The sequence below is a fragment of the Branchiostoma belcheri genome, unplaced genomic scaffold (genome assembly GCF_001625305.1).
Source record: "Branchiostoma belcheri isolate BF01 breed outbred unplaced genomic scaffold, Haploidv18h27 scaffold5, whole genome shotgun sequence".
Classification (NCBI taxonomy): Eukaryota; Metazoa; Chordata; class Leptocardii; order Amphioxiformes; family Branchiostomatidae; genus Branchiostoma; species Branchiostoma belcheri.
The window spans coordinates 1,276,994-1,304,567 of NW_017804131.1; the positions used below are offsets into that span (position 1 = coordinate 1,276,994).

The 27,574-nt window shown below is 42.5% G+C and overlaps 1 protein-coding gene across 1 annotated transcript; it reads left to right on the forward strand.

Annotated features, from left to right (window-relative positions):
• The first annotated feature begins 214 nt into the window (after positions 1 to 214).
• Positions 215 to 26,046, forward strand: LOC109479624 (carcinoembryonic antigen-related cell adhesion molecule 8-like). The gene is made up of 7 exons (XM_019781610.1): positions 215 to 281; positions 22,659 to 23,015; positions 23,442 to 23,735; positions 24,000 to 24,278; positions 24,547 to 24,795; positions 25,481 to 25,663; positions 25,805 to 26,046. Exons 1-7 carry the CDS (start codon positions 215 to 217, stop codon positions 25,879 to 25,881), a joined length of 1,506 nt encoding a protein of 501 aa, XP_019637169.1. The 3' UTR covers positions 25,882 to 26,046.
• Positions 26,047 to 27,574: the final 1,528 nt, after the last annotated feature.

Consider the following 27,574-nt stretch of genomic DNA (forward strand, 5'->3'; position numbering starts at 1 on the left):
CGCTCTCACATCGCTGAGGCTACATGTATATTTCTTCCTGTATGTATTGATAGCCGTCTGGACTATCGTGTAAACGATCTAGGACTTTCTGTTTCGGTAGAGGAGTCTATACTTTACGGCTCTAGTTGCAGACAGAGTCGATGGCTCGACGTACCATAGAGCGAGCAGCTTGACTTTATTTCTTCCGTCGCCACCTCGTAGTGCGCTCCTCAACATGACTCCACCCCGACCTTCCACGGTGTTTCTGCGGCTAGCTGTCTTGATAATGCAGCACAACTTCGGTAAGTCTTGTTATCTCGTTTTGGGACCAGTAAATCCCCGTTTGGTGGCTTATATATCGATTCTTGATGACGGTGCCCTCAGGTGTCAATGTATATCCTCTGCTGATGCAGTAAGATCAACGCAATACCCGACGGTCTCTAAGGAAATAACTGTCTAACGGTATATGAAAGATCGAGTGTAAATTGTTCCACGTTCCTTATATGCTACATTGGCGAAGCGAGAACTATAAGAATATAATTTAATGTAATGCTTTCCAATATATTACTCAATGAGCGAGATACTTTAAGTCAGCACCATCTTCAGTTCCAGATGGTCTTCCTATATTAGATATTCTACATGAAAAATTAAACAGAAGCGTCGCCATCTGTAAAAGTCTTCCAGAGATTACGTGCCCGGGAAGATAAGACACGGTGGAAGCGAAGCATCCCAAAATGTGATTAACAATCAAAGACCGTGTAAAATAAATGATTCAGTGATGATCAACGTTACATTGGATGCTGTCACGCGTGATTTTGCTCTCTCGCATGTGAGTTTAATGCATGATCGACCTGCGATAATGCGGGGAATCATGATCACGGCAAACGTTCGCCCGTTCACGTCATTCTCACCTAAGTGTCGCTGATATTAGTGAGAATGAAACACGCAACGATAACGGGCAGGATCAAGCCTGTCACCGTCACTGCATCAACCACACAAAGCACTGTTAGGCTCGGAGGTTACGTGTCAAAATGTCGTTATCTTCAGTAGGAATAGTTTATTTCCTAGGAAACACTTCAAAATTTTAAAAAGCAATGAACAGTTTTCGTTACCACTTCATAACACCACTGTCGTATTTAGATGGTTGTATTTTACATGTACCGGTGTACTACTGGCATTATATGTTCGGATAAAACGGTAACCACTTCTTTTAATAATTACATTTATTCTAGAGGCAGTAAAGTCCTGCATTAAATGTATTCGAAGGCAGTGATATCCGTTTGTTCAAAGTCCTCGTGAACAATCTTGATTGGCCATTTCTCGGCTGAACTAGAAGCGCTGTTAGTATGACATCTGTTGCCGCGGCCATTTGTGCTACATGTGGTATTAATGTAACTCTGGGATAATTGCCATCAAATATCGATCTCCGGCTGGGGAAACGATAATACGGAACAAAAACCTTATTACAACTCTGCAATCAATCAACTTCTGAGTGCAAACTACTTTCTGTGTAGCACTTGCATTAAGGGGGATCTAGTGGGCCACTCTTCAACCAGTTGGGTCGTATGGCGTAACGGTAGAGTGTTCGACTCAAAACCAAGAGGTCGGATCCCGGGTTTGAATCCTGCTATGTCACAGACCTTATGCCCTTGAGAAATGCGCTTTACACGATTTTCGTCACTTCACTCAGGTGGAATGGTCAGAGTAGCCTGCTTCGGTTGGTGACGTTCCTCGGATAGTACGTTAAGTAGCGGTGCGATGTTTGAGGAGAGCCACACCCCACGCACGTTAAAGAACCCACCACACCTTTCGAGAAAGAGTAAGGGAATTCCTCAGTGTGCGATGGCCCAAATACTATTGACTGGAAGTTGGTGATTCACTTCAAATTACTTAGATAGAGGCCTGGCGAACCCCCGTCTCGTATTAGCCACATGGTCATTTACATCATTACCCGGACTCCGGGAAGAATAGTGTGAATTGTCACACCAATGGAGATCCTAACCAACAAACAAACAAACAGACCAAACCAACCAACCAAACCAAACACCTAGAGGAATCAACATGGACAATATCAGATCGATCAAAAGAGACGAATTTGGAAAGGTTCCATCACATATTGCCCTATTACCCATCGAGGGAACAATTCATCATACAGCGAGACTTTTTCGATTTTCTCTCCCCCAGTGTTATTTCTTGGACCACTTCATTTCTTGTGCCTGACAATCCTGAAGGATTGCTTCTATCGAATATTGTATTTAGAGTCTATATAGTCTGTTCATGAGAAAATTCTCGGATAATCAATCACTACAAATCATTGTGTTGGTCTGTGTTCACACTTATACAAAGCATCTGCTTACGTACGTTGCAAGAACTTCTTGTTATATGCCTGAGATTAATTACCTTTAGGGCAGGTAGGGCATTTTGAAACAAGCCCCAGTGTTTGAAGAGTTTGGCGCCTTAGCAAAGTGCCGGTACCTCCCGAGAGAGTGGGTTAGAGAGAGTCACAGACAACCCACAGGGTTTTAGGGCTTATATATCGTTCTGGGCATGTATGGCAGGAATGGTGCGAAGGGTACGCTGAATGATTTTTATTGCAAGGTCTAGTCCAGGTGAGCTGTGTGACCATATGTAGATAGAAAACATAGTATTGAAACTGAAATGCTACATTCTAGCACCAAGTGCTAAAATCTATGTATTACAGCGATACTATAACCAAGACGCTTATAGTAAGCCCCTTGCTACAACCTATTTATCATCTATATACAATGTATTCACACGTGGCGAAGGCTGGTCAGTTTTGATAAAAGATTTTAACCCTTCAGGAAGTCAATAGAACGTATTCCTGGCAAACGTTGTGCACTCTGGTTGCCCCGTACGCAACCCGGTTAACACGGAAAAGCAATTAGTGACTGCTCCCAGTTTGATAACTTCGATCATCCTCTCTGAATTGAAATTAGCAGCCTTATAATTGTTTTCTTCCAGTGGCATGTGTTTTGGAAGGCTAAGTAATTGAGCAATTAAGAAAATAATGTAAGGAAAGTGCGGCTAAACTAGGCGTGTAAAGACGTATGCGTACTAGCAAATCCTCACCAATTTATATCGTTGTCTGGCTATTTTTCTATTTCCATTTCCATCAATCCAGATGCAAAAAAACGCCCATTGTTCTGTGAGACGAACGAGAAGAATAGTTCTATCTCCTGGTAATGTGCCTTGGTTGCCAAATGGCTATGAAGGATAATGAAAGGCTGATGTGTGCATAAATTGTATTGATGACATTCGAAGAAAATTATCTGAGGAACGGAATTAAGACCATTCGTTACATTTCGGTCTATGGGTTGAGCGGCATGGGAAAATAATATGGCTAAAGATAAAACGCACGAAGTTTGGCTAGCTCCCAAAATATAGTGAAACTTTTCTTTTTCTTAATGGTATAGGCCATCTCTGCCAAGTCAACAGAGAAGAAGCATCATGAAGTGTTGTGTCATTCCGGTCCCAGAAGATGATCATTCAGTAACGTGGTGATGATGGCTGATGTCGTGCCAAACCTTTGATGGCTTTTAGTAGAATAACCAAATTATAATTCATTATCATGTCCGCTATATAAATATAATAGAAGTTTTGTGATAACATCAGCAATATGGTGCATTAACCTTTGCTCAGCCAAAGAATTACCGTAAAGAAATTTGTTCGGAACAAACCGGGAATACAAATTAACATTCTTTTATCCTATGGTATCTAAGATGGTAGAATAAAAGTTGTTGCCTTGTGAATGAAGTGTTGTGTATAGGATAGTAGGTTTAACCTAACCTCTTATCTTGGTACGTAAACAAAACCGGCTTGTGATGTCACATAGCAAACCATACTGAGATCTAAATGACTGAAAAACAAGCTAGCTGAGTTGTCAACCTGATACGTCCCTCCCTCGGAAAAACTCAGTATCGACCAGGGTGAACCTCCCGTTTTCAACTGTGCACATTAGAAAATCCATCAAGTTTGCGTTAGGCTGAAATGCGCTTGTAATGGATGTTATGGTCTGCGTTATGGAAGTTAGACCACGCTGATCACCCATTTGGCTGGATATTCAGAACCCTGCGCATTTGCTGATTCTAATTCCAAAGGAGTAGCACTCTTACATGTTGATCAATGAGCATTACGATTTTCTCTACGAAATGAAGTACGTGCTTATGGACATGACACATGTTTATGAGAATGTTTATGAAATGTTGAGGTCTTTCAGAATTGACTAGAGTGGTTCAGATCTGTAGATGATACTGGAATGCTAAACCATGTAAACCTGTAAATGTGTGAGTTTCTTTAATGAATCTTAAAGCAGTATATTTATGTGTAAACTTGGCGAGCCGCTGTAGCTGCATCCACTCTACACATGTACTCTCGAAAGGGGTGGGATTCGGAGATCGTAACCCTCACAAGTTTGCCACACAAGCTGGCAGCCGTCCCATCCAAAGTCTGAAAAGTTTACGATCTCCTCATCCAACCTCTACCTTGGAAAGTAGCATTAACCAGAGACGAATCACACGTACACACCAGGGACACATGAAAGCATGAGGTCCCTTTAATTTGGCGACCTGCGAGCTCCTTCCATGTCAGTGGTACAGCCATTACTAATGCATCAGGGCAAGAAAAACATTTTACACCATGCAACCTGATACTTTAGAATTATTTGTATCAATATAGGTCACATGTAAATTCATCTTTTGGGAATATAGCCATTCGTCCTGTCTTCAGGAGTGAATGCTTTTGTAATGTTTAGTGGTGTAGAATGACGCAAGTTGGCAGTGTCTTTGTAGTAGGGGAAAGAGGTTGTTTTTATCGCGTAAATCATAATTTGCTTTATCAGTGATAAATTGCTACACTTATAGCATATGAATGTCACTAGCCGGTTTCTAAAAGATGAAAGTGCCAGAATAGTAGAGATGTCGTGTGTTATAATTGCAAGCTAGCCAGTTGGGTGACACTTTCCAGACATATCATCAATAACAACTTAACGAAGTATCTCGTAGACCAAGAGACGTTTCCTGATGACGATGACGATGTAAAGAGCTAAGCATGCACTTCAAACAGAGGGCGGGGAGGAAGAGTTACTATATACTAGTCCTTCCATTTGACATGTTAGAGGAAAAGAGAGTTTTAACGACATGCTCTAAACTGAGCTGAAGTTTTCCAACACTGCACGTTGAAAAGTAGATGTTAACAACTGTGATAGAATGCCAAGTAATGGCTTTGTGCGATTCAGATATGAATACCAAACAGAACGTTGAAGTTTTCCATGCTGACTGCGAGGAGTAAGTACTGACGTGATCTCAGTCGGCATGTTTTACGTATTAATCGCTAAGTGTTGCTGCCAGGTGGTACAACCTGAGCGGAGGGAATTAGCTTTCCTTTCAATCAGACATCCTACCTGTTCTTAGGAGAGAAGAAGAATGTTGTGGATCCGATTAGAAAGGCTTTCGGGACTTTCGGGAATTGTTCTTGCGGCAAGCTCTGTAATCTTCCACGGCTTTCTCGGCTGTCTCCCGGGACGACTTATGTAGAGAACTCGGAGCCACGAGGCATGAAGTTGTCATCCTCGTGCATTGTGCGCACATCTGGTGGGGAAATGTGGATTTGCAGCGCGCGGCAGTCGCGATTACATGTAGAGGAATTAAACCCGTCCTAGGGAACCTACTCCGACAGAATTGCCACATGAATATAGACTATAATTGTACCGCCAGCTTCAGGGAATGCTGTTGATGCTTCTGTAATAGGTCTGCTACACATTATCTCCTTTCGAATTGGAATCAACAGTTAGATTGCTTAATTTGCTGTAATTATGGAGCGCGCATTCTGAGAGCTATTTTACATTAATTTCCAGACAAATTGCCGCTATATTTTGCCTTTTGGAAGTGGCTGTTATTGTGACTTACGTGGAGTTGCATGGCTTGGCAGCGTATCCGTAACAGGGAAGGTAGCGATGCCTATATGTAGGACATGATTTACGTTTTAAAAGTAAATGTATATAAATAAATACTACACTTATTATGTTTACCGAAGGAAATCATATTGTTTTTTGCTACGTTGCCTCTTCTTCTCCAAACCAAAGTCAATGACCTGAACCAGACTGTCTGTTACCATGGTAACTAGTGTTGGGTAACATCATGTTGCAATTTTATAGCAGGAGGGATTTTTGAACTCCTGTCTGACCATATGTATGAATGTGTTTGAATAAGAATTAACAGAGCAGACCACATGCGAAGGTAAACATTATGCATTTGCTTTGCAAATGTTACCTTTCTAGTTAATTATGTAGTACATAGCACGTTTCTCTAGAGAAAATATTTCATACTAAATCCTAGCCAATATCTCTTTCATGTTGATTGTAACAAGCGCTAGTCGTTGCCGTCAGGAAGCACGCCCCAAGCAACGAGCATCGACTCAAAATGCTGCAGTTCATACAAGACTATTGGGACCACGTAAGTTCCGGCGGGAAGCTTTCTAGTTTCCCCAGTTTCACGGGAGGTTTTACTGGGAGATATTGGGGAGTAAGAAGCCATGAAACCCTCGTCCTCCTGTATTTTGTGCACGTGTGGTGGAGAAAACGTGGATTTGTTGCGGGCGCCAGTGGCATCCACGGGCTTCAGCTAACACCAGGGAATCTATCCTCCCGTGAGGACCACCTGAATGAAGGATTGACCATGTTGGTCCGCAGTAATCTCACTAAAGCTGCAACCATGATTCTGGACATGGTCGTGAATCAACCTGTTCATGTAGAGGTCTTCATCAAATCCTTCAGATTCCTGTCGACTTTACTAAACGCTAGTTGACCATGCAATGAATCTTCTGACGATTTCTCTTTTCAAGCCTGAACCTTATATCTTCTATTTTCAAAGACAAAATCTGCCTGTCTTTGAACTTTCTGTACATCTTGGGAGACTGCTAGCTATATATGTATAGTCAAGTTCTGTCCTCGACATTATAAGAGACATAATGCAACGTAATGGACATCATGGCAGTAGTTGTAGTAAGTTTCCATCACATTAATTGGAATAAATGTAACTATGTTGTCCACAAGCTGTAATATTGGAGTAAATGTTAACTACGTTGTAAAACAGTTGCTTTTCTTCTTGTAATTTGTAGACCAGATAAAAAAGGAAACGATGGTGCAATTTATTTGATGACATGGCATTAACAAGTCTTAACACCAGAAAAAATAATATAAACCGTTCTCCCATTAAGGGGTACAAAGAAGCTCTTGTTATCTTCTCATCTTCATCACTGTCCCGGCAATGGAGTTTAAATTGAAAACACGATTTAAGGAGACCTTTGGGGAAAGAAAGTCATTATCAGTTTACGATGGTCTTTTGCCTTTTCTTTACGTGTGTCGAGATGGCTTCATTACGCTGTAACATCAGATGGGATAAGCGGATCAACCGTGAGGAATACATGATTCGTGCAGAAACAAGCCCCGAGGGTATGTCGTCTGGGGAAGGGCTGGGATGATATAAGGCCTTGGACTGGACCGCAAGACGACATTAGACGCCGTGAGAAGATTGCCATTTACCGCCTCGTTTGAGTATGTCGTTAAATACTCATAGCATTGCACACGTAAAGTCTAATGCATTTTGCATTAGATACGTACGTCATAGGGCTATGTTTTACTCACTCACAGCTTCGGGCTGTCATACAAGCTTAATTCTTTCGCAAGTTAACATATTGTTTAGATGCATATACGCTTGATTTTTTGTATTGCATTTTATTTTCTAAGCCCCCAAAACTAGGCGTGCACTTGGTAATCGTAGTCTTTCTATCAATTTTGGCCGTCGAAGCTAAACACGTACCGAGGGAGTGTTGAAATGCCATCAGGATTATAGACCACTCAAATGTTACAAGTTCGCCCACGCCAGTATTTGTTTGCAAAAGCGCTGTCTCATCTTAACGCAATGACCTCCCTTTAATACGGGGGCCAGAAACCATCTTGTTACATCTTTGCTGAACTAAGTACTTTGCCTTTATTTTTACCTAATAAAAATTCACAGGAGGAAGGCATTCAAAGTTACACTAAAGTTGGCAAAATCACAACTGAGCTTGTTAACTCCACAGTAGTTTTCCAACCACTTCATTTTGTTCTATTTAGGTCAATTGGTACCAGGTAGGCTTGCAATTCATCATCATATACAGACGATGGGTTTAATTAAGGCGTGTACTCGGAGAAGGGTTTATAACTATTACCAAAACTGAAAAAGGATGTGCAGAATTAATGGACGCTAAATGGACTCTAAAAGTTGGGGATTCATTTATCTGTAACAGACATGGTAGGATGAGCCTCACAGGCGAATGTGTCGTCTGACTAAAGGTCTTGAGACGGAAAATGCATGTGTTGGGCAACTGTGTTGGAACCCATCATACCTATTTTGCATTTCCCTTTACATTTTGTACGTTCATATAGCTGCCATCCATACCATATATTTCCGCATTTCCTGGTGACTTCCTGTAATGATGTTGCTGTTTCCTCTTACCTTTAATGACCACCCTGCCTGTTTGTTAATTGACCTGTGTAACCGGGGTGAGGCTCATTTGTTCATTCTAAAGCACACCGGAGGGAACTACCCACGTCATCTCTCACAAATCTTCAGTCTCTGTTCGATGCCTGAAGCTGATCTACAACTCATATGGTCGGCATTCGGGAGCAGCCATTTGTTAAGGATCGCTGGTCGATCAATTTCGGCAAATCGATCAGGAATTCTCACGTGAGAAGGTTGGAACTATTGTTAGAACTCACGAGGCGCTGCCGGCAGCGGACCGGTCATTGATGGATGCGGGGGTCCGCAAGGCAAAGTCGCGCCTAAGTTCCCACTGGTAAATCTGACATCTATTATACAGCACGGAACTTTCCCATTTGTGTCAGCCAGGTAATTGCTTAGGTGCTGGGGCCACGCGCCCATCCATTTTCCCGGAAAATTTATACCCAGTCCGTTTTTGAATATCCTGTAGTAAATGGCATTAAGTTTTACCAAAAGGAATACTCAATGACACTGGTTTGGATTCTTTCATATTTTGTTCTCATATCCATTAAGTAATTGCATGTAGTTAATTGTACCCTCTAATATCAGCTGCCAATCCAAAATGTATCCAAAATGTATCACGCATTTTATTTGAATCTACCATTCAATATCTGCAATCGCTACGTGACCAGCGTACATTAAGTACACAAATCTGTTCTGGGCGTGATTAGTATCGGGAAATGGTTGGTCACTGTCAGTGTCGACCATTTGTATTCTTGGAGGTGTTCTTACCGCACTTATCTCATCTGATCGGGCAGCATTAACGCAGCAGGGGAGTGACCTGGATATGTCTAACATCCAAGCTAAGAGCAGCTAATAACGGCCATGGAGAAAAGGCCCAGCTCAGATATCTTTCGCGATTATAGAGCGATGTGGTTTTTGAAAGCTTCCGCGTAAAATGCTTTGCATAAAGCTCTCTGGCAATCGGCGGAGTGTGTAAGTATAAGGTATAAAAGGGTGCTGTGATAACATCCATTCGAAGTTATAGAAAGTAGTTTGGACGTACACATTGCAATTGTTAGAATGGATTTTTTACGACTTCGCGCAACTGAATGTCAATGGAGGGCAAGCAAGCTCTTTACAAGTTGCAATCGGAAATTTACGTTTTGTAGTATACTGGCAATATATACTAAAGGTTATGTACAAGGTATCTTGTAGGGCATCGTCAAAACCTATAGGTCATTGACCTAGCTGGATGACAGGGCTACTATGACTCACACAACGATATTACCCTCCCCTGTTGCTATTAGGTCTAGATGAGTTTTGTCTAGATGACCTGTAGATGGGATGGTGCAGAATACCTCCAATGTAATTATAACACCATAGCTTATAAGTGTAGAAACTATTCTGCACGTACAAGTGCGACTTTTTGTAGCAACCGCTTAAAAGATATTCCACTTACAAAGTTGTGTCAGTCAAACTTGACTAAGCTTGATGTTTCTGATGTAAGGAGAAGAGATGCTGCTGCCGTGACCGTTACATGCCTACATTACATGCGTAGTCCAATGCCTACAAGTGGCCCTTGTGGTTTTGCACTGAGCAAACTCGTTAAAAAGTTGAGGGAACTGGTCTTGTCCCCCCATCTTCTTTCATTTAACTAACACTGTCCTTCGACCCAGTCCCCTGGCTGTTCAAATGGAATAGCCATTAGCCCAACCACTGTAAGCCTGATGTGTATGTAATTAGTCCGGTACCCATTAGTTTCTGTGGCTCCCTGACGTACATCTTTGTACTGCACTGGACTCCCATTATCATTGCAGAACTCTGTGATGCACAAACTCTACAGGAACACCTCCAGGGGACCGTCAAAGGTTTATGAAGGTCCACATAGAATAGAAATAGGTAAAGGTGATAGAAAAGGCCACACAAGCAAAGGGTAGGCTGAGATCATCTGAGTATCAATAAAGGCACAAGATTAGGGACACGGGACCATTATCAAGTTTCGGAGAACTTAGCATTTGTAATGCAAATATTGGAATGGGTGTTGCTTTGTGCAGTTTCGTCCATTGAGGTGGGATTGGCATCAAGTTCTGCTGGGCATCTAGAGTTCCAATCATTCCCTCCAGCAACTATTAATCTCCTCTGCCCACTACTCGCACCACGTCAACCATTGCGCCCTTTCGTGTGCTACAAGATCCTGGTTTACGGATTACATGTAGGACACGTAGGATAGGTGATACCAAGTAGGAAGCAGACACAGTGTTAATACATAATGAAGATAGATGGAGCAATAGATAAACAGATTTGGGTAGCTAGATACGAGACACTTAGGCTGATAAGTACAGAGGGCTGTAGGTAATGAGCATAGATGAATAATAAATGAATAGATGCACAGAGGGATAGTTAGGCGAGAAACACGTGTGTGGTGTGGGTTATAGCCATTTAACCACTACTACAAGGTAGTACAAGCACCCTACTTTACGTAGTACGTAATGATCACGGCGCAATGATAGCCACTTAGACAGAGCAGAAAGTTGCCTGGTTCCCCATAGCGCCATGGATAATGGAACTTGGTGCCATCCATAACAGACTTACCCAACACAGGAGTGTCATGGAGCTCACAACGACTCAATATGTCCTTTTAGTAATCCTCTGTCTAGTCATCATCCGCGACATGAACCTTAGTGGGATAATGGGTAATCCTAGACATAATTTACTCAAGTCTGCCACTTTTTACACGAGCCAATGATACAAGTTGATTCAATGGAGAAAACTTTTTTCTGTTTTGATTTTTCCCAATTGAATTACAAACATTAGTGCCCAGGGTTTTGTGGATCGCACATTACACTAACGAGTAGGTGATGTTATATCCTCTGTATCTTTCCCCAGCCCCATCACTGCGAATATTGAGCCATCAAGCTTGAATCAATGCAATGACCGTGTGTGGAGTTTGCCTTATGCTGCCTAACGAAAGTGATCAATTCCTAGGCATGTTTCGTAATGAAGCTCTTACACAGTTGCATTTTCTGGCTTTGGTCATTAGGTACATGCCAGTAGCACATTTAAGTTGGTTGGTTGTTTAAGTAGGAGTGGCATATTGGGTGCATCACTTCACTGTCACAACAGGAAAATGAACAGCATGCCTGTCAAACTATCGTGCAGAATGTTTGGTGCCAGCACTACTGCACATAACCTATATGGGAGAGATGATGCGAGAAAATGCAATTTGAGGGAAAAGGACGTCATCGAGCAAAGATTGGATTGCACGGTGGAGCAAAGGGCAGTCTGTGTATTGGACTTTCTGTCAGAATATACGGAGAAGGAGATATATTGCCAAGATTTACTTGTCACTGGTATGTTGAGATATATGAGAATGAAGAGCCTGCCCAGGAACAGGTAGCAAGAGGTCTTGGAATCCGGTGGATGAGGTGAAATTTTGGTCATGGAGATTGATGTCAATTTTCACCATTTCAAGTACTCTGGCATGGAGTATTATATGTGGTAAAATTGAAGATGGCAGAAAAAAGAGACATGAGCTAAGATACCAGATAGCGTCTAGTGTTTCCAGATTGGAAAGTTTTGATGAGGTCGAGCGAGATTGGATGATGTAGAATGTTAGAAATATAGAGTAACATGCAAACTCATCAACATCTTCTACTTCGTTCATCTTTGATTATTGCCAGACAAACCTTTCAATGTTACTTGCCCAAACTGCACTGCCGACTTCATTCAACTCCAACACCTGCCCAGTGATGCCCTTGTGATATATGCTTCAATCGATAGTCATCTCCAAGTGCACACAATTTAGCGCCAGGAAGGCTGTATCTCTGGCAATGTTACCGCAGCAGCCTGACCAGGTCCTTGTGTCATTCTATGTGTAAGTTACATAACCTGAATTGACTCGGAGTCATACAGTTTTGCTTTTATGAAATCCAGCAGAAAACTTTACAAAACCCTGTTGCTCTTTGACTGCCACCAACCGATCAGTACACCAGCATATCGATTAGATTTGGTCCTAAAGCATTCTTGCTTCTCAAGTTTCAAGGAGGGATTCATATCTCAGATCTCTTGTCAGCGTACGGACTTCGAGCACAGTTGCAGTTCCCTTTGATTTTTGAACATATTGCAAATTCAAGGACTCTCTGAATTGGGCAACATCAAGGGAAAGGAGAGAGAGGGATTTGGCCCTTACGTTGATTTAGACAGCACTTTTCATCAGGGGAATGCGATGATAGATGGAGCAATCTGTATGCCTGGTGAAACGTAAGCCCATATAAGCTGCACTTCGTGCATCATACCCACACCGCCCATCGTGGCAAATCACTAGAATCATTGCAGGGTCAACCCTACTGTGGTAACAGCGGCGGCTCCTGCTGCCGTATTGGGTGAGGACGTGGCTTGATTGCTGACCTGTGAGCCCCAGAAGCAATCTCACCAATCTTCTCTGACCCCATAATCATAACGGAAGTGCAGCCGTTTGTCAAAAAGGTCCTGTTTGCGGACCAGGGGTCACGTAAACGGTGCGCGATGTTTTATCTCGGGAAAGCAGATGTTTGTGTGGGTATCCCCCGAACCTCGACCATTCGTCTCTGTTATCCGTAGTTGCAATAATGCTCCAACACTTCTACCTCTTTTACTCTGGAGATGTTGGATATATACTTGACATCGTAACTATCTTGGCAGGGCTTTATCCCTGGCCGATAGCGTCAACGGCGTCAGGACCACCGAAGTGCTGTAAACTCTGGACTTGCGCCGGCCACGCTGACCAGTTTTGGTGTTTTTCCCGGGCCTCATCTCTGTCTTACCAACATGCAGACGATGGGGTTTTCATCAGCCATGGCTCATAAAAATGTCATACATCTCATGAATAACTAACCATCCTGAAAAGTTATGATCATCTAAATTCTGAACCAGGGAGCATCGACCATAAAGCTTCTCACCACGTGGTGCTCTCATCTATAGTGAGAATGAGAATCTGCTGCGTTATCAATTTAAGGTTAGGTCACCATCAACGACGATTCAGCTTTAGTCATAACAAGTAATACAATAGGATTACTCTTTTCAAAACTTTCTTGAATAACACTGATGGCCCAAATGATAAGTTGCTAGAACCACGGTGTCTAATGTGCAGGCAGACATATTATCTTCCGTCTGGCTGCCCCGTGCCGCGCCTTCTGGAGGTGTAATTCTGTTCAGGCTCAGTTGAGCGGCAATCAACGTTTTTCATGAAGAACCGTCAAGATGCGGTACGGTTGGCTTGATCTTCTGAAGTCATGATGAGGTCGTTTCGCACCTTGCCACCTCGTTCATCGAATTCCCTCAGTGCTCTTCATCAGTGCGCTTCATTCCCCCTTTTATGTGTGGATTATGAAGATGATGATGAGAGGATTATAGTAACCCCTGATTATTGCCCTGCTGCGAGGTATGAAGCGGTAGGTAAGAGCAAATCTGCCGGGCGTGCAATATCTGGTAGTACTTTCTCTGATACGGTGGGGGAATGGACGTGCTACTTTGTGTCAGCTGGTCATTAGCTCCATTGTAGTTAACATCATTTCTGTAGCTAATGTGATGGAGCTGACAGCTCTCTAAGTCTTTATAGTCCTATTTCCACTGTTTGCATTGTGCAGGGTACACAATTAATGGACGTAAACCTGAAAAGGGATACCTATTCCATACTTAGGCATGCTATTCCATACACATCAGTCTTAAACAGTACAATAAGGTGCATGCAATAGCAATTACAATCAGTCACGCGTACAGTTGAGTTGTTAGATAGCCGTCAAACTGCACCATAAGTTTTGTGGAAAGTTTTACGGGACGCCAGTAAGTCTCTTAGTTTTTCTTGGTGTTCAAGTCTGCCGATCTGTCTTACAGAGTTTCCCTCAGGCGAGATAAAAGTCGTGCCGTACAGCGGCGCGGATGTGGCACGGTGCCGGCGACGCCTCCAGTGGGAGAGACCGACAATGTCTCTTTGAACCCGGTTTGGTCTTCATCCTTTGAAAATACAACTAACAAACGCGACCGGAATAAAGTCAAAATCAAACGTGTACATGTGAGACGTAAAAGTTTTTGGACCCAGCTCTATAAAACAGTAGTACACTTCATTCACATTATATCTGTCATATCCTTCCCTCTGTATCATGAGTACTTTATACATACACATCATTGTACTGTCCTGATGTTATGGGAACTGATTTGAGAATAATTGATGATGCTATGGCAGTTGATGCCTTTTAACGAAAGTCAATATCGGTTATATCTAGTATGTCGGTTGTAAAGCATACCCACGTCTCGGTGTCTTCTCTTGTTAGCTCTGCTTCGTTATAGCTGTTTTCAAAACATCAGGATAGATTACGTTACATTATCAACGTTAATGCAAGGTGGTCTTGACTTGGGTGGAAGAAAATGTTTACCCTTTACGCAGAGGTGTGGGCTTCGGCCTATTTTTGACGTGTTTTTGTGTTTTTATCGGGCTTTCTTTTAGTACAAAAAGTCAAATATATATTTTTTGACTAACCAAACTTTGGGTGGCGCACTGGGTATTGCCTTGCCTATTTGATACTGTCTTGCAGACCACAAAGGATTGGCGATTAGACAATTTATTTTCCCTATGTGGAGTGTCAGAATTATATCATACTAAGATGGGACTGGGTTTGCCTGCTGCAGAACTTGGCCAGTCGTTGGCCAGAGTATATACGTATATGAGAAAATCGTCCATTGTTTAGAGACATGTCGACAGATAATTGATTTGCAATTCCCAAGTATGTCCCGAAGAAGGAAACTTCAATTTCAAACCGTTCTTCATATGTTATATTCAATTGTCTAATGTTAAAAATCGCCCCCATTTATGAATAGCGTAGCTCATAAATTTTCGATTAATAGTTAAATCGTTCTTTTGTTACAGGTGCTGATAACAGAATAATTGATGGACAGCTGTATAATAGGTTATGGAATTCAATAAAGCCCTAAGTATGTATTTCCGATATGTTGGTTATCAAGTCCTGGCAGACCTAGCATGTATCACTGTCTGCTGTGTTCCGCTTTCTTGTAATGGTATTAAAACTACACAAAGGAAGACAATACAGGGCCGATAAAGCTGGAAAATGTTAATGGAGCACAAAGAATCAGATTGGTTCTGCACACCTACCGCGAACACTGGATTCGTCACTACCTGTACTGGATGCGGATGTAGGTCTTACTAGTAGATATATGTTTGTTTGTTTGTTTGTTTGTTTGTTTGTTTGTTTGTTTGTTTGTTTGTTTGTTTGTTTGTTTGTTGGTTGGTTGGTTGGTTGGTTGGTTGGTTGGTTGGTTAGATTGATTGATTGATTTATCTCGTGAAATACCAACAAATGAAAAGAGAACCAGACTATTGCCAACCCCACGCAGAACATTCAAGATGTTATAAGGGGTCGGTTGAGACTTTATCTCGGGCATTGATGTCTGATGCCATTTATACATGTACTAAGGACATTATGAACCATGAGGGAACTTTGGGGTCAGGAGACCATGGACCTGGGTTCTTGAAGTTTCCCGCTTCCGCTAGTTCCGTCACCCCAATTACAAGATCCTGGGGTTTCAGACCCGCCATTGACCGTGTGTTTGACCGTATTACTGTCGTTAGTATTGACTCAACCTTTATCTCTCTACTACAGGCTGTCTCTCTCTTCACGGTTTGGCACCTTTGTTGATCTGGAGCATATCATATGACATGACATGGCATTTGATTCGTGTCTCAGGTCAAGGCTATTTTAAATAACTTTTCTTCAGCGGGATTCAGTCACAGCTTTCCTCCAGTGGGAGATATGTTATCTTCCATACTGTAGGCGCTGTTGCCTCTGCGGATGACGGTGGTGCCTCTGCGGGAACAATGATGACTTATCGGCGTCACACTGGAGGAGGTATGCATGAAGTTGTCGTTTAGCAGCACCCTGAAGGGGTTATCTATTGTGTCAGTGTTTCCTGCAACAATCAGGGACGATCTGTCAGTTTTTCAAACCGTGGTTGGCTGGAGGAAAGCCTTTGATGAGTGACCGTATCACTGGATGTATCACATCAGAGTGGTGCTGCACTGTTGAATTTAATGCTCCCCGCGCTGATACACCTGCTGATACAGTACCTATCACCCATGTACACTTCTGATGAAAGGAAGACATGGTGTGTTACGGTGAGTATATAGATGGCTGCTGCAAGGTAATGGACATTCAAAGATACAGACACCAACGCCGGCTTTAGCTTTATCAGTCATACTCGTCTATCTTAAGTAACACACAGACATCAGGCCTACAAAATTTGACAAATTGGGTTTGTCAGCTTTTTTGCATGTCTTGATTGACATATGTGAAAATTGATGTGCAGATGTCGTATATTTTTACAAGCTATTTACGTCCATGCACCATCTGGGAGCCACATGATGTACGAAGATGAAAGGGGAAAATTCTATTCCATTTCAAAATCATATGAAGACCAACACAACGGGAGAAGGGAGAATCACCTGGACATTGAGTCCCTGTAATCCAATGCCCTGCCTCCAAATCAATGCGACCTCCCGACGTGTGCCGTAAATTTCAATCGCTGCCTGTCTCGTCTGTTTCTCCGTGACGGAATGATTAAACTTGGAAGCAGCGTCTTGGGAGGCAGAATCAACGTTACCTGTCTGCGTTGTCATAGTGACCGTTTCTAACTGTGCTCGAGGGCATATCGATTTTCGTTGGTGTCTCCACCGTTAGCACACGGGTGTAGAAATCATTACAAATGGAGGGACGTCGTGACTGTAGACTGATTACTTCATCAAAGAACTTCGAGACATTTCCATTTAAAACTTACTTACGACTATTCAGTAAATCGGAGAATTGCTGAAATGGCGTGTTCGTGTTCAAATTGACCTGAAAAATATCAAACGTATTTCTCAATCTCTTCCCCTTCCGGCAGTTGGTTAGAGACCTGAGAAAATACACGCAGTTCACCAGGCTGGCTATAATAGGATTGTCAGCGCATATAAGCAAGTCTGCTTGGTCCCTTGAGCACAACATCAGGAAATTACATTCAGTCAGTCGTAAACACCATTAGGACTGAAAATAACATTATTCATTGCTGGAGCGAATAGAATCTGGTGTTAATGCTGTTAATGCAATTGTTAACGTCTCTTAACTCCTTTACTACGTAGGGCTCCGTCAAGGTCTGAAAATTTCACATTTTGATTTATCAGCTAAAATCTTTGAATCATTGGCATCAAAGAAGAAAATAACACGTCTTAACTTCATGCTTTTTGCAGTCGATCTATATGTATTGACTTATATTCCGGTATGGAGACGTAACAAATTGCGTTAGTATTGTTTGGTGGGTTTAACTGACATTGCTGTGGTGCGGGGTTAAGGGCCAAGGCTGAGGCCTGCCGATATTTGTACGTCCGTGAAGCACACTAAATCCTCTGCCATGGCCAGGGCACTGTTTTCCAGACATAGCGGAGACAACCTACCCAAGACACATCGAGACGTCTTCCTCTCGTCTATTGATCCCTTAATTGCAAGGTTGACGCTTACTTATCTGTTACCCCATAAAACGACACATCTTAATTGCGTTTACGCTGCGGGCTAACTCCTCCATCGATACGCCGATACCCCCTGCATACTTCATTAACGACTTTATAGATCCTGCTCCATTACCCAGGCTTTTACTGCTTGATAATGGAATAATCATTTTAATCTATCAGTACTTCGCATTATCACACAAGTACTTAAGATTGAATTCGCCGAGTCCAAGACTGCTTGATTTTACTAATTGTCAACAACGTAGGTTGAGACGCCATCTTTAATTGAAACAATCTTTAACCTGACTTGGACGAAGATCTTCAAATGTCATGTGCAACTCGATGTAAATAACCTTATTATTAAAATGGTAGAGTCAGTTTTGTTCAGTCGTGTGTCTAAAAGCTTCAGACCTATATGGAATATGTATATTCTCAGCATAGGGTAGAATGAGGCGTAACATTGTTTATACAGAATGTGCCTGCATCAAATATTCCATTGCTCTTCACATCCGTGTGTTTGACTATCACCTCTGCGGCCTTATGCGGGGGTAGACTGGCGGCACAGGGCAAGCTGGAGAGCGTGTGAAGAAGTGTGAAATGAAGTCCCATGGTTAACCCCACCCCTTTGAAGTGTAGAGAGAGACGGATTGGACGTCGCACCGAATGATAATACACAATACGGACATGGGCGTGCTAGACTGTGATTATAAAGCTGCATGGCTGAGATATAGAGATGTGAAGAAATGAGTTCTGTTGGTAGCTATCAATGGCAATAATCCCAAGTATATTACATGGAATAGGAATGCATTACTCGTCCCAAGCTCGTTCTTTGTCATGTAATGGACTGCATATATCTCCATTATAAGGATTTCTCCAGATGAAATGACAATAATGTCTGGCAGTCTGGCTGTAATTTGTCATATATCAGGAGGACAGTGCGTTCTAATTGCAATGGTGTTGGTTATTTGACTAATGATGTAGACGTCATTTTACACTTATCGGCGTCGATGTAGACTTCATTCTGCTTTCACACGCTATTTAACCGAACTGAACAGTTATAACCTTCCCAACTAGGCACCTGTCTGAAGTCAAGTGTGTGGAGTAAATACCTTCGGAACTTCACATTCATCATGTGCCTGGGAAATGATAGACCCACAGGTCCAGAACAAGCTATATTGACCGGCTTGCTTGATGGATGTCCACTTCTTGGTGGATGTCCTCTAACTTTCACTCCTTTGACAAGCCGGAAACTTTAGCAGATAAAGCAAAACTCTTCGTGTGATGAATTCTTTGATACAGGAGCTGTTTCATGTGTTCGTTTACCACCAAGAACCCGCATTGGGCATTTTCCATCATAACGAGTTCTTGTAGTATACAAAGTTCGATGAGTATTCCTCTTATCACAAGCCTACCATGGCATAGTTGGTGACAAATTTACCCTTTTTACCCTTCTGGTCACGCGGCAAATTACGGTTCTTGTTGGTCATCAATCAGACGTCGTTTTCGGTAATGAGTTTGAGCGGTCAAAGGCCAGACCACTTTGTCAATACAGTTCAGTCGTTCGGTGAGACCTTTGCTGCTTAGGTCGGAAAATCATACCGACTAATAGTACGCTGGTTAGTACAACATCAATATACATTTTTGTTCAGATGACGGGATTACGAAATTTCATTAGAGTCTGGCAAGGTAGTTTTAGTGGCAAAGATAAAAAGTATTGCATGTTTACCACATTGACCCAAAATGTCCTGCATTATTACCATATTGGTAAGAAATGTCTGACATTTTGTCCACGAATAACAGAAATTACAGTGTTTTTATAAACAACTTTTTAAAGAACGTGATGGATGTGTTATCTGTGGGCATCATGGCAGGGTAATCTGATGACTGTGTATTGGCAGTATTGGGTTTTCCGAGGTCACATCAAGGTTTCCATCCCGCCTCCTGAGGGCCCACACTGACAGATGAATGATCGGGGGGCTCAGCCCTGTAGAGGGCATTACGTCAATCAAAGTCACAGCAACAGTGCTGTACATCGCGATATGGGCCTACTTACAGAATAACGTTGTATTCAAGGTTATCTTTGCCATCAACAGTGGTTACGTTTGACCCAAACGATGTTGGTGGTCTAATGATCGTCGTGTAGGGTCTTCTCCCATTGCCGTTGCTCATCGATGCGTGAGAATTGCATTGGCGCTAAAGAGACTGAATGAGTTGTTTTGCATGTTGAAGGTGACGTTCTATGTGTGCATCACTAGCTAGATAGGGGGACCCTGTACACAATATTGTGATCGTCACATTTCTTGGTGCAGTGTGTAAATGGTTCATTAGTTGATGTTCCAGACAGACTTCCCACCAAAAGACTATCAGCTTTGTGAATCTGTAGCCCCGTGCCCCGGCGTCTGATAACCTTTCTCATCAGGAACTGCGCACGTCCGTTTGTGGACAGCCGTGACAGGCTGCCCCTGGGGATAATTGATGGCACTAACAGTCTGGTCATATCACAATTCATCTCCGTTAAAGATGACCCGGCAAGGTCGTCTGACAACAAAGTTAGATGTCACGGCTGATTGGTCGTCAAGGCTTTGTCTGCGGAAGGATAACTCAGAAGTCACTCAAATTCCGTCCATTATTTACAGTATTACCTTGCCTATCGCACGAACTGATACGAAATAAGCCCATAATCCTGTCCAAGAGCGGGGAGGCCAGGCAAAGGTACCTATGAGAGATTCTCCCCGCGGATCAACATGACGAAACAGGCGAGAGTTTTGGCACTTCACGACTCTCCGTAATGCTCAGAAACTGTGAAATCCATTTCGCCGGTTTTCAGACGGTGAAGCCCATCACACCTCTGTGTGGTGAAAAGCGGTGGATGAAATTGCTTCCCGTACTTGAACCGACTTAATGGGTTGGGGCGTAACGCTGCATTTTGTCTGTAAAATGAAACTTTTACGGACGGTTTCGTTCGAAGATATTTAGCTTCGAGGAAGCCTTTTAAAGGTATCAAGCGTCTTCAAAATCACATTACAGGTTAATACTTTGTAAGACACTCAGATATATATGAAAGTGTATAAAATTGTACTTATTCATTCCCTACTTTTCATGCTCGGTGTAGCCATTTCAATAGAGTGTACACCTCCCTTCTCCGACACAGCAAAATCATGGATTCAAATCTTTGGTCTTAGGAAAAGCCAAACCATATTACATTTGTCGCACTTGGTTTCGAGGAAAACCTGAGCACAAAATCGAAATTGAATCCTGTGCTTTCCTTCCAAAATTAACCCATTTACAGATGCAGTCGAAAATCCGGTGCACTGAATCCTGGATGAACGAAGATCTGCAGCTAATTTGCAGAGGATTTCTCCAAATCCTCTCAGTAGCAAGTTGTGATGAGAATTTCAATCCTGGTCCAGATACCATATCTACTATCCCTTGAAGCATCGGTGTCTCATTTATTTGTTCATTGGTTTACTTTTTAAAAATTTTTGTTAGAAAAATGGTTGCCTTTATCCGTACTGCTAGAAATTATGAAATGTATTACTTAAGCAGTAACATGTATAAATTGTAAGTTAGTTTGGTAAATTGTAGGTAATGTACCGAATGTAAAAAGCGTCCATCTCTAAAGCCCCAATGTTTTACACTGATAAGTTTTGTAACCTTCCAAATTAAACAGAGAAACTTTTCAAAGCCATTAGTATATATTTACCCCATTCATGTCCACGATAAAACGCACATATGGATTTCACACTTATGTTCACCGTCTAAGGTTACGACTACATTGTTTAAGTCCTGTATGTAAATTTAAGGATATGAACCAGAAACCCTGCATTAACCCAAAGTGGCCTCGGTTCCCCGCCCCAGGATTGACCCTAAGAACATGTGTATGTTAGATCTTCTCCCTATGTCTCCTCCCGTCCAAGGCTCTGTTCTAAATCATCATCATCTGTACGCAGAGATGCCCTTGGGCTCACCCGACATCCGAAGATCCATCTGGTAATATTTCATGATATCCGGGCCTGACAGCGCCTGATGTCTGGATAGATGACGTGGGGCTTGACCCTGGATGCCACTTTACTTAATGTTATTACTTTGATAAGACTTCTAATAGCTCCGGGCTGAATAATAACGAAACCCTCGCTGATTTAAACTAGTATCTACGAGGCAGTAGTTGTCCGTACTGTTCTGAAGATGTGGCCTGAGCGGGTGGCTGTAGCAGTTATATTACCGACCTGTTCTTGCCTTAAGTACCGCATACGTAGATGCGCAATTGAAAAATGCAGCATCTGTTTTCTGGTATTCCCTTTGGGATGTATGTTACGTGGATTCATTAGCTTTGAGAAAAGTGCTTTGAAGTCAGAGTAAAGAATACTCGGAGGGAAAACGTGCGTAGGAACGTACATGTGGGAAAACTCGCTTGAAAGCCAAATGGACTCTCAATTAAACTGTAATTGAAAAGTCTATGGGTGGAATTTCTTGGGGCTTGATAAAGGTATCACACAAATGATTTCAAAGCGGTGTTTGCCGTCGGAAGTGTACAGTGAGTCTTACATGTTGAAGGATGTGCAGGTTAATAGTTCGTACTGGTATCAGATACGAAATTATCTTGGTGTATGTTTTGTTATTCTATACAAACTAAGATTGCTTCGGTGTTGTAGGTTGCTGGGCGCAGTCTTCCATTGGGCTGAAGGTGCCAGGGTCAGTGGACGCCACTGCAGGACACTCCGCAGTCTTGCAAGCTGACTTCGACACAACAAAACGTATCGCCTCTGTAGTATGGACCAAAGTCGACTCAATGGACAAAATGAAAAGAACCCAGGTCTTTACCTACTGGCCTCATTTCGACTCCTCCACGGCTCATGGGGATTATAACGGACGCGCAAGGCTTGATGTCCAAGGTGAGGCGTCATTGGTCATTGATGACGTCACGGAAGAAGACGAGGGGACGTACATCATCACAGTATCGGCAGAGGGACTTCCTAGTGAAGAGGCGTTTGTTGATCTCAGGGTGTTGGGTACGTTATGACAAGACAGCCTCTACCGGGCTTCGGAAGCGACTGAAAGGAGAAGAAATTGGCAAAATAGACAACAAACATGTCAGGGACCTGCCAATTTCTTTCCAGCCGCTTCCGAAGCCTGGTAGAGGCTCATGACAACAATAGTAAAGAAGGTAGTGGTCAGTTACCCATAGTTCCGTAACATACTTCTAAATACTACAGAACTATATGCTTTTTAATAGGTATACTGTGCGAAATATGTATATGTTTAATGGGCGTGACGTTGTGTTGCCATGGCGAACTACAACAACTACACTTTATCTTCTTCATAGACTTGTTTCACGTTTATTAATCACAGACAAGAGGTAAAGCAGCAAAAAAATAGGTTGACCACTATAATGGTAGTTATAATATTTTTCAACAAAATGTCTCTTCCCTGTACAGTTTCCCCCTCCGTGTCGGTAGGACCGTCTGATCCTTACGTCACTTCCTGGGGCAGAGGTGTCACCCTGACATGCGCAGTGAGAAACGCGAAGCCCAACGTCACAAACATCTACTGGCAGAGAAATGGCGCCGTGATTGACAGCAGACAGTTCGACACCAAGTATTCTGGCGGGAATCTGCAACAGCCAGACTTGGTCATACGTCACGTGACTAGAGGTGACAAAGGCGTGTACAAATGTATCGCTGATCACGTGGTTCGGACCAGCAGCGACACTCTCAGCTTGGTTGTTCTGTGTAAGGTTGATCTTAATATTTTGACATACTCTATACTTATCCCTTATACCCAACGAGTCATCAATTCATGTTGCAAACAATTCAAACTTTTTTAGACATGCTCATTCTCCAAGATACTATCGTTTCTGTTGTCAAGATATAAATCATATATCTATTCAACATTATTTTCAGCTATTTTCATTACAATTCATATCTTTACATGGTATGCAATATTTCATGGAAACTTGGGTATTTTGTGAATGGGTTTTAATGTGTTTCCAACAGATCCGGCCACCATTGTGAGCATCTCTGACTCCCAGACCGTGAATACAGACGATAGGGTGAAGTTTCAGTGCGTTGCCGAGGGCAACCCGCCCCCAAACATCACGTGGACAGTGAATGGCATGCGCGTGCGCTCTACGACAAGTAAGATGACACGTGACGTGCGCACGGGCACAGTTGTTCTGGACAGAGTGCGGCCAAACGCAACAGGAACGTACGTGTGCACAGTCAGCAATAAAGTTGGGGAGAGCCATGTAAAGTCATTACAACTTAATGTCAAAGGTAACAACTTCTTTTGTAACATTAAACTCAGAATAACGCAAGATGCATGATGCACTTATTCGTAAATGGGAAGCTGAACTAAGAAAGAACATCAGCGAAGACAAAACAGGCAATGAAATGGCAAAATTGGGAATTGAGATAGAGAAACTCAATGTAAAGAAATTGCTCAGCATTTCTCCCCATTCACCACGATCAACTAACGCAGCCGGTGGGTAGTAACAAATGGAGGTAGGTTATGACTGAGTAAAACTTTTATGTACATTTACAGCGTCTTTACGAGGTGATGCGAGCAGCGCGGTAGCTATAGCTATCTGGGTGGGCGCCATTGCCGGAGGTCTGTGGTTCGTGATCTGTCTGGGACTGGTGGTGTACTTCATACAGCGGAGGAGAAACAAGGAAGACAAGAAACGGTTCTCCTTCTACTACAACATGGGGCGGAGGGAGCAGGGACGGCTGGAGGAGAGGTTTGGGGAGGAGACGTTAGAAGTCACCAGACATCCTCATCTCAAATTACCCTGTATGTTTCAACCCCTAGAAATACATCCTATCAGTGGGATAGTCATTTACTTGTTCAAAAGTAAGAAGATAACGGTATGTAACGGCCATGATATAGAACTGTCCTATTTTCAGTCTATAGAACTTATATTTGAAATGTGCGCAGTTTGATGCCATCACCGGTTGGGTTTTGACGTGTTGTATGCATCTTTAACAAAATGTCACGTTTTTACACTTCGAAGTTGCATTTACGTGTTATGGATATAGCTTGCCATTAAACGTATTGTTCCAACAGCCAAACCGATATCACAGACACCCGCAGGAGGCATCACAACCATCAGGCGAACCACAAACAAAGGGAAAAGTAGGTATTTCTTTAGTTTTAGAGTTCCCGTAGTTATCATCTAACAATAAGACGCTTGGATGTGACGCTTGGATGAAGCTATTTGATTTTCACTGGTTAAGAATAGGATTTGAATTGGTCTGGTGAACGTAAACCGGAACATATGGTTTGGCTATCCTTAATTTGGCCTATCAAATCCGTTTGGCATGGTTGAAAGAGCTATATTTCACAATCCAACTTTTTAAGTAGAGGTACGTGATGTCTGTTCTAAAGTAAGCTGTACAAAAGCTCGTATGCTGCAGTGACTGAATGTTTTACGTGCCAAACTTGTGGGAGACCTCATTGTACTTGCGTGCCGTTTCAGTCAGAAGATACGCCAGAGTTCTGCACCCATACCACCCTCAGGAGGGAAACGAACTTTACTTAGAGGCAGATGACGTCATCGAGGTGCTGGAGGGGGAAGATGGCGGCTGGTGCCTGGGTTACCTGAGGGGCAGGATAGGCCTGTTCCCCTCCAACTACGTCAAGTTCCTGTCCGCGTCACAAGGTCGAGGATTTATGACAAGAATTTTGCACATAATTATATTTGTGTTCATTGATCAATGGTCAATTTGGCGCCAATGACGATAGACTTTCATTATTTAAGTTTTTTGTTTCTGCTAATTTTGGTCCCTTTCTCCTGTTGCAGTATCAGCAGCAAAGCTGAGGGAACTTCCCGACGGCGCAAAAGGTCGATGGGCAGACGGAAGTAAAGGTTCTCCTTAGACTAGCGCCTGATCTGTAAAGGGGTTGAAAGTTAACTTTGCTCAAAAGACGCCAATCCTCAAGACTCTTAGGGAAAAATAGAGAACTCGATACTTCGAAACATACCCATTAAGGTCTGGTATCTACGAAGTAGATACTTCCTTCTTAAGTGTCAGATAGTTACAACGGACGAACGTATTGTACATTACAAACTGCCACATGTGTGCCGCTGTTGCTGAACTCTGGTATTGTCTGCAAGAGATGAAACTCTGCTAAAAGGTTATTAATAAGAACATTTTACTACAAACATTGATTTGACGAACTAGGTTGTATTATGCATTACTAGCGGATCAACATGCATGCGGTATTTTCTTTGTGATTGAAGTCTTAAACCACAAAGCAGCTGTGGTCTTAATCACCACTGCACTGTTTCTGATTTAGTTGTAACTATCAACTATCAATCTACAACCAATTATCTTGTAGAGATCCGTTGCTTCTATGGCCTTTAGATTATTGAAAGCATGGCTGCCACAGGTGCAGCTTTTAGATGTAGCAGCTGAGGAGCCGTAAAGACGGCACACTCCACACGAGCCCTGTGTACCAAAGCCGGCATCATCGTCTGCTGCCTGCGTAGGTAGGTTCAAAGTCATCAGTAACTATTCATGTCATCTGTATATATGTACTTCACTTTGCAAATGTCCCTGAAAGCTCAGCAGTTTCTTCAATCACGCATATAAACTTTCAAAAATGCTCTCTGGTCTCTCAAAAAATTCTAAAATATTTGATGGTTGTCTGTCAGGATGCCGTACAGTTTACCAGTCATCAGTAGGAAGAGTTTGATATCAAGAGCATCAGGTGACGACTATACGGAGCCGGAAGGAAGAAGTCAGGTTTGTCTACGATTTTTGTTCTTTGTTAGCTCTTAAGTCTCTTAAGTTTTACAACCATCCAGTGGAAGCTAACGCAACACATATATCATGCACAGACGCTAGAATAGTTAACACAATTGTAGAGCGATGGTTAAACTGATTTTGAAAACTCTAGTCAAGACGCTCTTCTTGATTTCTAATATAGGCAAGCTTATAAGATCATGTCTTTCAGCCAGTTTTGTGCTTGAGGGATCAAACAAGTAAATTTTACGAGTAGTCAAACAGGCTATATCGTAAACGTACATCAATGTTAAATGAAGTGCGGTGTAATAAAAGGATCCCATTCTTACATCTATAACTATTAGCTGATGTAAAGATAGGAGAAGACCTTTTTAGCCAAAGGATATCACCATTTTCCACAACAAATGATATCTAACGATTCTTTGGCCTAGGTGATCTTTAGCAGAAGTAATGCCGGAGGCCATAAATCATAAGATACCCTCTTCACATTCACATTTTTATGACACCGATGACAACTTCTTTTCAAACAACTACTCATAAATCTCATGACCAATTCGTTGTAAAAGAATGCGGCCTTTGATGCTAAATGGTCGTTTGATTTCCAGCGGCTTTGTTCTCTTGACAAAAATAGCTACTGTGCTTTTGACATCCAGCTAGACCTACAGAATGCAGACGTATGTTTCACACATGATTGAAACTCCTTTAGCTCCAGGCTATTGAAGGCGTGAAGTTCGTGGAGAATAAAGCATTGAATGGACTAACAGCGAAGCAGTGACCCCTGTCATCGCGGTGCCATTGGCGCAGATGAAGACAAATGTATTCAA